Source organism: Kryptolebias marmoratus, linkage group LG14 (assembly GCF_001649575.2).
Source record: "Kryptolebias marmoratus isolate JLee-2015 linkage group LG14, ASM164957v2, whole genome shotgun sequence".
NCBI classification, from domain to species: Eukaryota; Metazoa; Chordata; class Actinopteri; order Cyprinodontiformes; family Rivulidae; genus Kryptolebias; species Kryptolebias marmoratus.
Genome location: NC_051443.1, coordinates 1,577,593 through 1,590,762, shown reverse-complemented (window position 1 = coordinate 1,590,762; position 13,170 = coordinate 1,577,593). Strand labels below are relative to the sequence as shown.

The following is a 13,170-nucleotide window of genomic DNA, read 5'->3' as shown; positions in this document are numbered from 1 at the left end:
AGGTGAAGCGCGCAGACTCAGCCGGGTGATGGAGCGCACCTTCCGGCAGCAGCTCTTCTTCCTGCTGCTCTGTCTGTCCGTCCTCAAAGGAGACCTCAGATATGTCCAGGTGAGAGGCACGCAGCTCTTCTTTAAAAAAATACAAGTTATGTATTCCAGTTTTATACTTTTCTTTCCTTTCCGCAGAGCAACGACATCTCAAAGGATGAGCTGTATTCGGAGCTCAGGAGAGAAACAGCCGACGTGTTCATGTTCCGCCGACCTTTGCGTGAGTTAACGCACCAAATGACTTTTACAGTAACTTTAACCCATTCTGTGGTGTAAAATAGTTTCATTTGCAATATTTTTACACTTTTTAATAAAGACACAGACTGTAAAAACAAAGTATTGAAATGTATCCAGTTTACCAATTTACACTTAATTTATTCTGGCAGATTAGAACCAATGTTTCTGAGTTTAAAAACACCTGAATGTAGCAGCTAAATAACACTTAAATAAATGAAATCACAATCAATTTAAATGAGATATGTTCAGACATGTTTTAACTATTTTTTGCATAGCTAGTTGAACATTTAGGTACATTATAATTTGTTTTTCCTTGTATATTGCCTATATTATTTGGTTTTATTTTCTTCTTTTGCCTCTTTGTTATTTCTCTTTTTGCCTAAAGCACTTGGGTTGTTTTTAGGCATGTATCACTCAGCTATGTTAGTTAAAGTTAAACCAATTATAAATGTAATTAGTCAAATGATTAAAATGATCATTCATTTGCTTAAACACCTAATTAGACAATATTTATGGTTTTTAACATTTCTTTAATCAAATGAAGATACAAAATACAAATTACATTCTAAATATAATTTGGACATTTTTCAGCTCATTAACAATTATTACATCCAGGAATTTCTTCATATGTCTGCAAAAACAATAATAGGAAATTGATGATGGTGTAAAAGTTTATAGAAATAAAAACCTGATTGATGCCAAAGTTGTAGACATGTTTGTGATCAGGAGATAAACTCAGCTCGGCTGTCTTTGAGTTATCAGACGGAGAGGATATAAAATCAAAGCTTCTTGCACAGAACTTTCCCAACAAGATGTTTTAGGACAGATCCTACTTTTAACTTTGACTAAGTTATCTGTGTTGTTAAGCCATAACAATGGAGACGAATGGTTCTCTTTTGGACCCTGAATGAACCATTAAAAGAAGTTAATTGTTAATGTTGATGTTTCAGGACTAATATGTTGAATTATTTTTTTTTCAAATATATATAGTTGTAGTTGTTACTGAAAATAAAAATGGAATATAATCCAAATTTGACCATTTTTATAAGTTACATTTAGTGGCTACAATACTTGATTCAAATTAAAATAATCTTCATGGGTAATATTTAATACTATACACAACAAGATAACAAAAAATAAAAAACTGGGAAACTTTCCCTTCACTGTTAACATTTAAAAGAAGTGAGTAAGTGTTTTTGTTTCTGCTTGTCTCCCAGGGTGTGTGGACATGGTGGCAGTGGAGGGTCAGTTCACCTTCACAGCAGAGTCTCCTCAGCTCAGCTGTGCTGCTTTCTTCATGGCAGAACCCAACGAGGTGATCAGTGTGGAGTATGACCGAGTCGACATCGACTGCAGTGGAGGAGACTTCATCACGGTGAGAAAAGAGAAGAGCCTTTCCTTTCGCTCCTCTGAAGACCTGCAGGCAGCATCTTGTTGCAACTTCTCACAAAAACATGTTTAATCATCCTGTGATTATAGCAGGAGTCACTGGGAATGATGGGAGTCCTCGTTAACCTCAGTTAACCTTTTAAGATTAGAAACACAAAAAGCCCCTTGAACATGTTTACTTTAATTACAGCCATTCTCTGTAAATCTCTGCTTTAAGCCAGTTCTTTTCTGTCCATGTGACCCATGAAGGTGTTCGACGGGTGGGTGATGAAGGGGGAGAAGTTTCCCAGCTCCCAGGATCACCCGCTGCCTCTGTACGAGCGCTACGTGGATTACTGTGACTCCGGCTCGGTGAGGAACAACGTGCGCTCCTCTCAGAACGTGGCCGTGGTTTTCTTCCGCATTCACAGCGCCGGCAGCAGCTTCACCCTGACGGTCAAGAAACACATCAACCCCTTCCGTGAGTGGACGCTCACATCAGTAATCTGACACTCACAGGGTACAATTTGTGCTTTACATCAACAAAATCAAAATAAAAATGAAACAACAACAACAATAACACATACATACAGTACAACATCTTTTACTAACATTGAAATTTAAAGATGCAGTTATCCTAAAGCCTTATTATTTATGCAGAAAGATTAAAAGAAATTGTTTCCTAAATAATCTACCTAATTTATATAAGTATTATTTGTACAGAGACCCAGTAACGGAGCTCGTTAGAGGAAATTATCTTCTAAACGTTTATTTGTAGAACTCAACTAAAGCAGATAGGTTTCTCAGTACATACAGTAAAATTATGGAATGATCTTGTTGATGACATAAAAAATTGCTTATCTGTTAAATAATTTAAAAATATTTGATAAAAATAATGAAATATTATGAACTTGTGAAAAAATAACATTTAAGATTGATAATTTGTGGATAAATGTTTATGAAAATTGTTGTATTTTTATTAAGAAAGGGGCAGGACATATACGATCTTTCTGCTCTCGTCTTCCTTTTTACTCACAGACTGGATGTAGTTTTGTCAGATATTTGTGTTTGTGGATTGATGATTGTTGTTTGTAAAATTGTGAAAGTACTAAATTGACATGCTTTATTTAACTCTAAAACCAAAGTAAAATGCTTCATCATAAGCAAGGATTTTAACATCTCTTCAGCCTGAGTTGTGCGTGTGTTCAAATCTAAATTGTTCCTTTGCAAACGTCTGACCACCTTTAGGTTTGAACTTGAATCTTTGGACCTCCAGGAGAAACTGGCTGATAAAGCAGAGTGTTCCTCTTGGTGTGTAGAGGTGAAGACAATCAATTAAATATAGCAGCACCAGACAGTTTAAAACTTAAAAAAATGAAGAACATTTTTAAATAAATCCAAAAACTGACAGGAAACCAATAAAGGGACAGTTTGCCATCAGTTGTGATCTTTTAACAAAATCAGCAACAAATGTACTGTAGAACAAAAATGAAGAAAATCACATTTTCAACAAGAAAAATGAGCATTTACAGTGAAAACAGTGAGAATGCTGAGTGCTGAATGACCACTGGGATTAGTTAAACCAGCAGAAACTGAAATGCATCAAATCAGAAGCTACAAACAGCAAAGCACAACCTAAAAGCTGAAATGAGCAAAACAGTAAAATGAAAGCTAAAACCAGCAGAAAAGTAGCTAAAAGCTAAAATTTGAATTGTGTAGAGTTTTTAAGGCTTTAAAGTGTTCTCAGTGCACTTCTATGAGAAAAAAATAGTAACTATAGTTAAATAATTTAAAAGGTATAAATATTACAAATACTAAAATGCTGAGTCAGCATTCACATAATTAATAAAGCTTGAATTTTGCATAAAAGCAAAGTTTATTTGTCTGAACTTTTGTTTAACTTTTCCAAATTAAACCTAGAAAAGACAAAAACCCTTAAGCCTTATGAGAAGATCCAAACAGACGACTTGTTCATTTTTCAGTGTGTCCTTTATTGAAGATGAGAGCATCTTCCTCCTGCATTCATTAAAGCTGTAATCCCTGCAGCATCCCTCTCTCCCTGCAGCCTGCAACGTCATCTCTCAGTCACCAGAGGGCAGTTACACGATGGTGATCCCACAGCAGCACAGAAACTGCAGCTTCTCCATCATTTATCCCGTCGCCATCGACATCTCAGAGTTCAGCCTGGGACGCCGGAACTTCCCCAAGGTAGGATTGAAGGCGTTCATTTCTTTGTCACTGTGTAGTTTAGAAGGTTTTCTCCTTAGTTTCAGTACCAGTTTTTATATTTTACAAATAAAAAAAGCTTTTTATTATAATTTAAACTCCTTTCTTTTATTTAAAAACGTTTGATTTCCTAAGACTGAATGTGAAAGTTAAATTTGCTGTGACAAAATGCACCTTGACTGTTGTTTTGTTCATTTAAAACATCATTTTGGATGGTGTTTAGTTGTTTTTTTTCATGGAACAAAAACAACAGCAACAAAGAACTAGCATAAATACTAATTAAATAACGTCAAACATCCATTTTCTTTACCCACTACGGGGAGCTGGTACCTATCTCCAGAAGCCACTGTGTGTTGTGTTGTCTTGTTTGACAAAACTGATCAGTCCTTTAACAACTGCTTGTTATAATGAAAATAAAATCAAATCTTTAGGTTTGCATTGACACTTTGCACTTTGTTGCATATTGTAAAGTTGAATTATCACCTGCCTGCTGCTCTGTATGAACTCTCGGCAGCATTTCAGCTTGTTAAGCTTTTTGTTGTTGTTTTTCAGGCAACACTTTTACAGTGTTGGTGTTTTGAGTACTAAAGCTGTGATAAAACCGCTGCACTCCCTCTTTCTTAGCACCGAACACAGAAACAGATTAGCTGGTGACCGCTGCAGAGCTCTTAGCTGCTAATGAGGCTCGTTATTCCCTCAAGAGTTGGTGAAGTTTAAACAAGTTCTACAAAAACAAGTAAATATCCAGGCTGGTGTCACTGAACTGTGTTTGTGNGGGGTTGTGGATGAACAGATGTTTTTTTTCAACTATTAAGACTAATTTAATTTAATTTCCTAAACCTAAAAGTGTCTAACCTAACAAAAACAAAATCTGCACATTTTTGCATTTTTATTTTACTTCAATTTTGCAAAGGAATCTGTTTCCCCACCTTTATAAGAACAGCCAAAGCATCACTACAACATAACCAATTTCCTCTTAGCACTGTTTCCAAAGTGCTTTACTATCTATACTACATTAAAAAATGTGAATAAATAAATAAACATAAAATTAAATGATAGAAATAAGAAACAGCTGAAAAAGTATTTAGCAATGAATCAGGTTAACTGGCAACAGGTCAGTAAGAGGACTGAATCTCTCAGAGGGAAAGGTAGGCAGGGGTTCACAAAAACAGGTCTGATTCTGGTCTGGACATCACTGCACGGACCAGGAATACTTCCACTAATCATGGTCTGTAATCACAGCTGGGTCAAGCTCTTTCCTGCAAATAAGCTACATGTGAACACCATCCAGAAGAAAAAACAACAAAAAAAACCTGATTGTGGTCAGACAAATTGAAATTTGGAATTCCATTGCCATCCAAATTATGTATTTCTTAGTGAAGACAATGTTAAACCACATACCACATCCATTACAACAGCACAGCTTCATAGTAGAAGAGAAGAGTCCAGGTGCTGAACTGACCTGCCTGCAGTCCAGATCTCTTACAGGTAAAACATCTGATGCATCATGAAACAGAAAATCTAGCAAAGATGACCCAGGACTGTTGACTGGCTAAAATGGGACAACATTCCCTCCAAAACCTCCAGCAGCTGCTCTCCCCAGGTCCTAGATGTTAAAAGAGGAGCGGATGCTTCACAGTGGGAAACATGGCACAGCAACAACTGTTTTAAGATTCAATTCAATTCAATTCAATTCAATTCAATTGAAAAAATACTCTATTAATCCCAAAGGGAAATGAAATGTTGTTGTAGCTCATAATCCTGGTTTCGTTAAAGAGTTGATGGCTGTGGACAGGAAGGATCTCTTGTAGCCGTCTGTCCCGATGTGTCCTTGAAGAACCTCAGACCTCAGACAGTCTTGAAGTCCTGGGCGATCTCCTGGACCTGGTGCTAGAAGGGCAGCTTCTGGATGAGCTGCTTGGTGGATTTCTGCTAGTGGTGGATCTCCCTGAGAGCCACGGTCCTGGGCCTGTAGAGATGAGGTTTCTTCACTCTGCCGGCCGGGGGCGCTGCTGGTGGCGAGCTGCTTCCTGGGAGCTTTGCCTCCTGTGAATTTACAGGCGGTCTGGTTGGTTCTGACCATGACTGGAGTTCAGCGTTCTTCACTTTTAACACTTGTTGTCATGGTTACGCATCATAACAAAATGTCCAAAAGTAAAAAAGGTTTCAGTAAAAATCCTTCCAGCTGCACAGCATCCAATATCAGAGGAAATAATGATCCAAAAAGAGTAATTTACTTCAAGAAAATAGGAGGAATAACATTTTCAAAAGCAATATCTCAGAATGAGGAACAGAGCTGCTCCAACATGCAGCCACCTTGAGCCGCGCAGTTCTAGAAGCTGATATGTTGCTGCCATCAATATTTCATGTTTACTATATTCCATTGAGAATGGAATACAGGTTATAAGGTTTTAAAATATTGCATTCTGTTTTTATTTCCATTTTATACAAGATCCTAACATTTTAGAATTGGGGTTATAAATATTTATATTTTCTACCCACTTGAGTTGTTGCAAAAGCTGACTAAAATGATGTTTTTGTGACTTTCAAATGGTCAGTTTATTCATGTTTAAAGTGCTGGTCTATCCAAAAGTCAGTCTTAAACAGGTAGTCCTGAGTTTATAGTTTGATCCATAACATCCATCTCACACACCACAGCAGAAAAGGAACAGGTATAGTAATTTGCTGGGAAGCTCAATCTCCAGTGAAAGCCACATTTTGAATTTCTTCCGGTCTTGTGCTGAGATAACCTTATTTAAATCCTGCTGATGGATGATATGTTTTCCACAGAGATCCTTACCTGGATGTGTAGAGTCTGGGGATTATGTGCAGTTGTTGGGAGGAAACGGCATTGATACATCCAAGCTGCTTCCCATCACAGACCTCTGCATCTCCTTCACTGGCCCCAGTAAGAACTCCCCTTCTTCTCCTGTTGTAACACACACAGTGTGACTGAGGTTTCATGCTTCTGTCTTCTGTATCCTGCAGCTCATATGAAGATTGGCTGTGAAAACACAGTGGTGAGGATGGTGTCCAGCGGGAACTTTGTCAGCCGGGTGTCTTTCAGCTACAGACTACTGAACAACCAGGAGTTACAGACCATCAAACTCAACAATGTGGAAGATTTCTGTTTCAACAACTGATCCCATCAGGATCAGATTGTGACAAATGCAACATTTGACTTCAAACATTTTGAAATCATGCTCAGTCAGTGTCTAATCCAAAGGTACGGATGTAAAATGAAAAATCAGATCCATCTGCAACATTCAGTGACATTCCTGTTCCCCCCAAGGTTTCATCTTTTATGGCTTATTGTTGTCGCTAAATATATTTCATGTAAATGTTTTTAGTGTGTTTGATGGAAATGCTGTTTTTATTTATGCTTTGTATGAAACATGTATGTATTGACATGAGACTTACTGTTTTCTGTTAGGATTTGTGAGTCTTGAAGCGGAATGGTGCTATAATTAATGTTATTTTGTTTGTGTGGATGAGACATAACGTGCTGAGTCATTTCACGTGACATAAAGCAAATAGGTGTTTTCAATGCCATTATGCAGTTAAATTTGATTAAAAACATTTTTGTAATAAAATTATACTGCATTGCAAATAAACATTTAGCTGTGGTTTACTTCTTATTTTACTTGTCAGAACATATATTTCACTTTTAAATGGACAGCTGAACAAAAAGAGAAACAGTCCAGCTTTAAGTTTAGGAATATTTTTACCCATGACGGTTGGAGGCGTCATGTGTTTTGGTTGACCATGCTTCCACTAGAGCATGAAAGTGTCTGACTTTTCCGGTCTGTTGAGTGCAACATCTCTGAAATGTCTTGAGGAAATTGGAAGTTTGACTCTGGTATGTGGCAGTACACTGCATCATATAATTAAGCAAAACTTCTATCTTTAATTACTATTTTGTCTGTATTAGCATTCCTTTTTGAGATATCTCAAACAACTTCTGAAGACAAATGGCAGGACTTTTTATTAGGGGATACTGGGTTTTCACCAACATGCTAATTCAACCTGGAGAGACTCACGACAAAGAGAAGCTGCAATTAAATGGTTTTATTTGACATGAATGACATGAGATATTTGGCGCTCGGACCTCGGAGGAAGACGCGAGTGTCAACAATAGCAATGCGCTTCGAGGAGAAGCTCAGGTTGAGCATTAGAGGCGTCTTCCCCGGGCCGGACACTGGTGGTGGAGGTCGAAGAGGGAAGGAAGCTTGAGGGAGCTGGGAAACTGGAGGTGGAGAAGGGGCGGAGGTGGGCTGAAGTTCTGCCGGTGAACGGATGGGGCCATGATGGAAGTCCTTTTAAACGAAGGCTTGCTTCCTGATTGGATACACTGGAGGCACGGTCTGATGCTGATGGGCTGAGATGGAAGCGTGGTCTGATGCTGATAGGCTGGAGTGGAGGTGCTCGACGCAGCGATTAGATGCAGGTGAGGCTGAAGCAGGTCTTCCAGTCTGAATTTACGCCTAGGCTTCATAAGGACTGCATGTATAAAGTGCTTTTCTAGTCCTACTGACCACTCCAAGCTTTTCTACACTTATGAGCCACATTAACACATACCCTCACACCAATACATAGATCAGGGACAACCTGGGAATCTGGGGCCTCGCACACTAAGACGTGTGGATTTTTCTACAGAAACACTATGTAACTTGAGAAAACAGCAAATTGTCACAAGTCTATGACGTCAAAGATTGAGCAGCGTGGTAGACTACAGGAGGCGGAAATCAGGCAAGTGGTTTTATTTACAGTGAGTAGTGCAAAAACTGGATTGGATCAGAATCTGAAAAAGCGGAGAAGACAGACGGTAAGTGTATGACGGAGGATTGAATGAACGAAAGTAAATGGTTTGAGGCTTACAAAAATGTCAGGCGAAGTTCTGCACAGGATGTAGGATCTGTGGTTTCTTCCGAGGTAAGGGTGTTCAGGTAATTGTGTCCAGGAAGAAACACCAGGCGGCCCATAATCCACAAGTTGCAGCAACGGTGAATGAGACTGGAGGATATCAGCGATTACCATAAGCTGGGCTCTTGAACAGGTGGAGACAAAAAACCAGACTGGATCTTCAGGCAAGACAAGAAAACACTGAGTGAAAAAAGGACAAAAACACAGGTAAGTAATTTCTTTGATGACAAGCAAAACTAAGACTGGCTCAGAGACTTTACCACTGGGTAAGCAATGCTCATCTCCTTCAGGTGTGGAGGAAAACAAACTCCACCAGCAGGAGGAGTCGGACACGCCCACCAGGAAGTAAAGAACTCACAGATCATTACAGTAATGCACAGAAAACAAATCCAGATGTATGAAACGTTGTGTATACACGAGTCCAAAACATTTCCTTTGTACTTCCTGACCACATAAAACACCTCTCCTGACACAGCTCCATTTAAATATGTAAATTGATGTAAAAATGCTCTGCATGTGTGATTCTCCTCTCTGTATGATCAAAAATCACGTTCTGAGGCTGAGGTATTTTAATCTTTTGCATCTGCTTATTTGCATAATTACTGTAAATGCACTCAGGATTTTAGTAGAATGTGTTGAAAGTGTAGTCCAACCAGTAGAAAACAGGAAGTCACTGAACTGACCCACTGCCTAGTAATGGTGTTGTGAAGACATGAGGCCCTTCTTGTTGGCTCTGGTGATGAACAGACTAACAGAGGAGCTCAGGCACACTCGCTGTGGAGACCCCTGAAAGAAAAAAGTTTCATTTAGATATCCAAATAAAACAACTATTCTAGAAATTCACATTAAAAGACATTTGAATTGTAAACACTACCTAGATGGTTTATTCTCGATTAAAAAGAAATCTTATGGTTATCTGGAGTTGAAAGCCCAATACTCGATTCCCACAGTGCTCACTTTTATCTAACTCAAGAACAGTGTACATGACTCATATTTTCTCTTAAAGTGTTTTTTAATCACCAAAGGACCTGCATGGTATACAAAGATATATTATTTCTTTTATCTTTATTAATGTAAATCATATTTTTTGCAGTTTTTTCTTGTTATCTCAGTTGTCTATTCTTTCTGTGCTGAGTGTAATAAATAAAGAAGCATGGTGACACATTCACTTCATGACACCAGTAATCTAAGACAGCATCTTTTAGTTTGTGACAGTCACTTCTGTCTTTAAATTGCTATTTGAAAAACAGTCACAGTGCAGTCTTTTATAAAACATTTAAATGTTGCTGACAGAAGTGACTTTTAGACCGACAGGTTGCTTGTGGTGATGGCAGACATACTGAGCTTTTCATTTATGCTACAGATTGGGAAAATGAAGCTTGACATTTGAATCGAGCCTCTCTGATGGGAAGATTATCAATAATTTGTCTCTCAGCATGAGCTCAGAGCAGATCTCGACGCTCTGTGCTGGAAGTGTTGTGCATTTCAAAATACCACACATACATATTCATTTAGCAATATTTTGCAGAAAAACTTACTGCATTACTTTATATAAAAATACATTTTACAGCTTTATTTTCTGCTATCAAATAAGCAGTACTGGAGCCAACATTTAAAGCAGCATTGACACCTGGACTTGATTCAATGATTGTTTTACCTTAAAATGTGTTGATGATTCAGTAATTCTACAGAGTGACCAACTGTCAAGAAATTTATTGACTGGTGTGACAATGCTTTTTTACAGTTAAATGTGTCATAGACTACAGAAATGTGACTTCATACACTAGTCTCCAGCCTCTGTTGTTGATCAGGTGGAGAGGTAGAAACACTCGGGATCCACAATCGATAACAAACAGAATTATATCTTAAATGTTGAAAAGCTATGGTTAGAGGTGTCTGCAGCGTTTTTATTGCCTTTGTAAACAGTCATGCTTTTATGCTGACCGAGCCCTTATAGTGTTTTTTTTTTAAATAAATTTTACATTGAGTCTGTTTTAACCTTTGATTGTCCTTGATGGTCTGAAAACACCAACTTTAAGGCCAGACATTCATGGATGTATATATGTCATGTGTGGTGGAGAGTGAGGCAAACCCAAGGTGTAGACTCATGATGAGCTTCAGGAAAAAACTAATTTAAAATAAGTAAACAAAAACAAGTGCTGACATGGCAGCAAAACAAAACATTAATAAATTCCAAACTGTAGCAAACACAAGAGGCAAGACATGAGGGGAAACCAGACAGCCCACTGAGGTGACAACGAACCAACGACAGGTGAGGAAAATGACCAGGATTTAAAGGCAGGAGGTAATTAGGAGACGTGGGCACAGGTGAGTGATTACAAATGGGGCAGGTGAAGATGGGCGTGGCAGGGAAACAGGTGATTGGCTGAGGACAAGTGAATGATGACAGGAACACAAGACAAGACTAAACATGAAGACAACCAAAATAACAAAATAAAAGAAACAATAAACCCAAACTGAACACAGGATAGCCAGAAACGTGAAAAAAACAATAACCCCAAAAACAAAAAGAAAACCCAAATCCTGACACTACAAGCAAGCCAAGAGACAGGGGGAACTTCAATACCCAACATTCAGATTGACTCAAAATAAAAACAATCTCTTCTCTAAGCCTACTTGGTTGAGACAGATAGTCACTCATCCTGATCTTCCTGAGGTTCTGGTTCTGCTGGAGGTTTCTTCCTGTAAAAGTAGTTCCTCTCCACTTTCACCAATGTGCTGCTCAGGATGGGAGACGGCGATGAAGTGAAGATTCAACGCAGTCTGCTGGCTTCTTTAGACAGATAACTTTTACTAATTGGTTTCTTATAATGCATGTTTTTTGTACAGTCCCCTGAGACAACTTTTGTTGTGAATTGGTGCTATATAAATAAACTGAACTGAAACAAAATAAAGTTCATGAATACACCAGTCCAAGATAAAACAATATGCACTGAGAACAAAACAAATGGTCTTTTAAAAACAAAAAAACACATGCTTGTTTTGTTTTTGCAATTTTATTTTGAAACAAAAAAAACAAAGAACGAACCATACACGGATGCTTCTGATTGTGTTGAATCATTTCTCTGCACTTTGATACATAGTAGTTTAGTAAAGAATATTTATTTAAATCTTGTCAACACTTTTTGTTCAGTGCAGATGTCCTTTGTATATTTATCTCTTTAAAATTCATCAGTGAGGTCTCAAATTAACTTGGCCCCACTGACAAATGTGTCGCCTCTGGCTGCATTCAGGATATTTTGAGAAGCTGAGTGTCCTACCCTCCTAAATGAAACCGAATCTTCCTCTCATAATGACTGGTTGGATTTCATCTAAAGTAATATGAATCAATATGATAAAGAGGGCCCATAAGGCAAATGAATAAATGAGTTTCTGTTAAAAATAAATGAATAAATAAAAAAAAGTCTTCATTGGAGAATTTTGGGCTGTTTTCAGCTTGTACGCAATAGGCATCTTTTTGTTGCAGCATCAATATGATTCCAATAACTTCTTTTTTTTAATTTACAGATGCAGACAAAGGTTTTTAACACCGTATTTTTCGGACTATACGGTGCACTTAAAAGCCTTCAATTTTCAAAAAAACCAACAGTGCACCTTATAATCCAGAGCACCTTATATATGTAAGAAGTCGTAATGTTTTAGTAGGACATCGGTAAACTAAGCCGCACCGCTTGCAGCCTTAGGGCTCAGTTATAGTCACGCTCTGAAGTGTTGTGCAGGGTTCTGCGCACAGCGTACAGTGTAGGTGTTGATACTTGACGTTTACGTCGGTGCAGTATTCTTCTGTGAGTTTTGAACCGTTTGATTATCTTTGTGATCTCTCATAGAGGGATCATTTAAATGCTGATACAGGCAAACCAGCTCCGCTAGAGCACCGAAACTGTCCATTTTGAATGGAGCGCGGTGTGCGGTCCGTGCAAAGTTACAAAAATTGGGAGGTGCACGACGATGTGCCTAATTGTCCGGAGCGCTTTAAAATGGACCATTCATTGACAGTGTGTCTTCTAATCCAGTGCGCCCTATAGTGCAGAAAATACGGTACCCTTTAAAAAACAACTGGACTTCTATTCTGTAGTTTAAGACGTTTCGCTTCTCATCCGAGGAGCTTTCTCAATTCAGAAATAGAGAGTGTGGAGTTGAGCTTTTAAAGCTGAGATGTGATGTAAGCTGGATAGTTTGCAGATTGTTCTCACTCTCCTAACAATGGAGGCTCATTAGGGTCCTTGTTTGTCTGACTCACTGATGGGCCACTCTGTTGATTGGAGTGAAACTGACTGGGGATCAGGCCTAAAGCTCCATTATATGTTTTTGAAAGCTGAAATCTGAGACCTCCTCCTCTGTTTAATG

General features: G+C 38.4%; 1 protein-coding gene across 1 annotated transcript; it reads left to right on the top strand.

The window, feature by feature from the left end:
- LOC108244746 (corticotropin releasing hormone binding protein) lies at nucleotides 1-7,480 on the top strand. Its single transcript, XM_017431184.3, has 7 exons — nucleotides 1-109; nucleotides 187-268; nucleotides 1,503-1,660; nucleotides 1,924-2,134; nucleotides 3,719-3,861; nucleotides 6,670-6,787; nucleotides 6,868-7,480. Exons 1-7 carry the CDS (start codon nucleotides 29-31, stop codon nucleotides 7,020-7,022), a joined length of 948 nt encoding a protein of 315 aa, XP_017286673.1. The 5' UTR covers nucleotides 1-28; the 3' UTR covers nucleotides 7,023-7,480.
- Nucleotides 7,481-13,170: the final 5,690 nt, after the last annotated feature.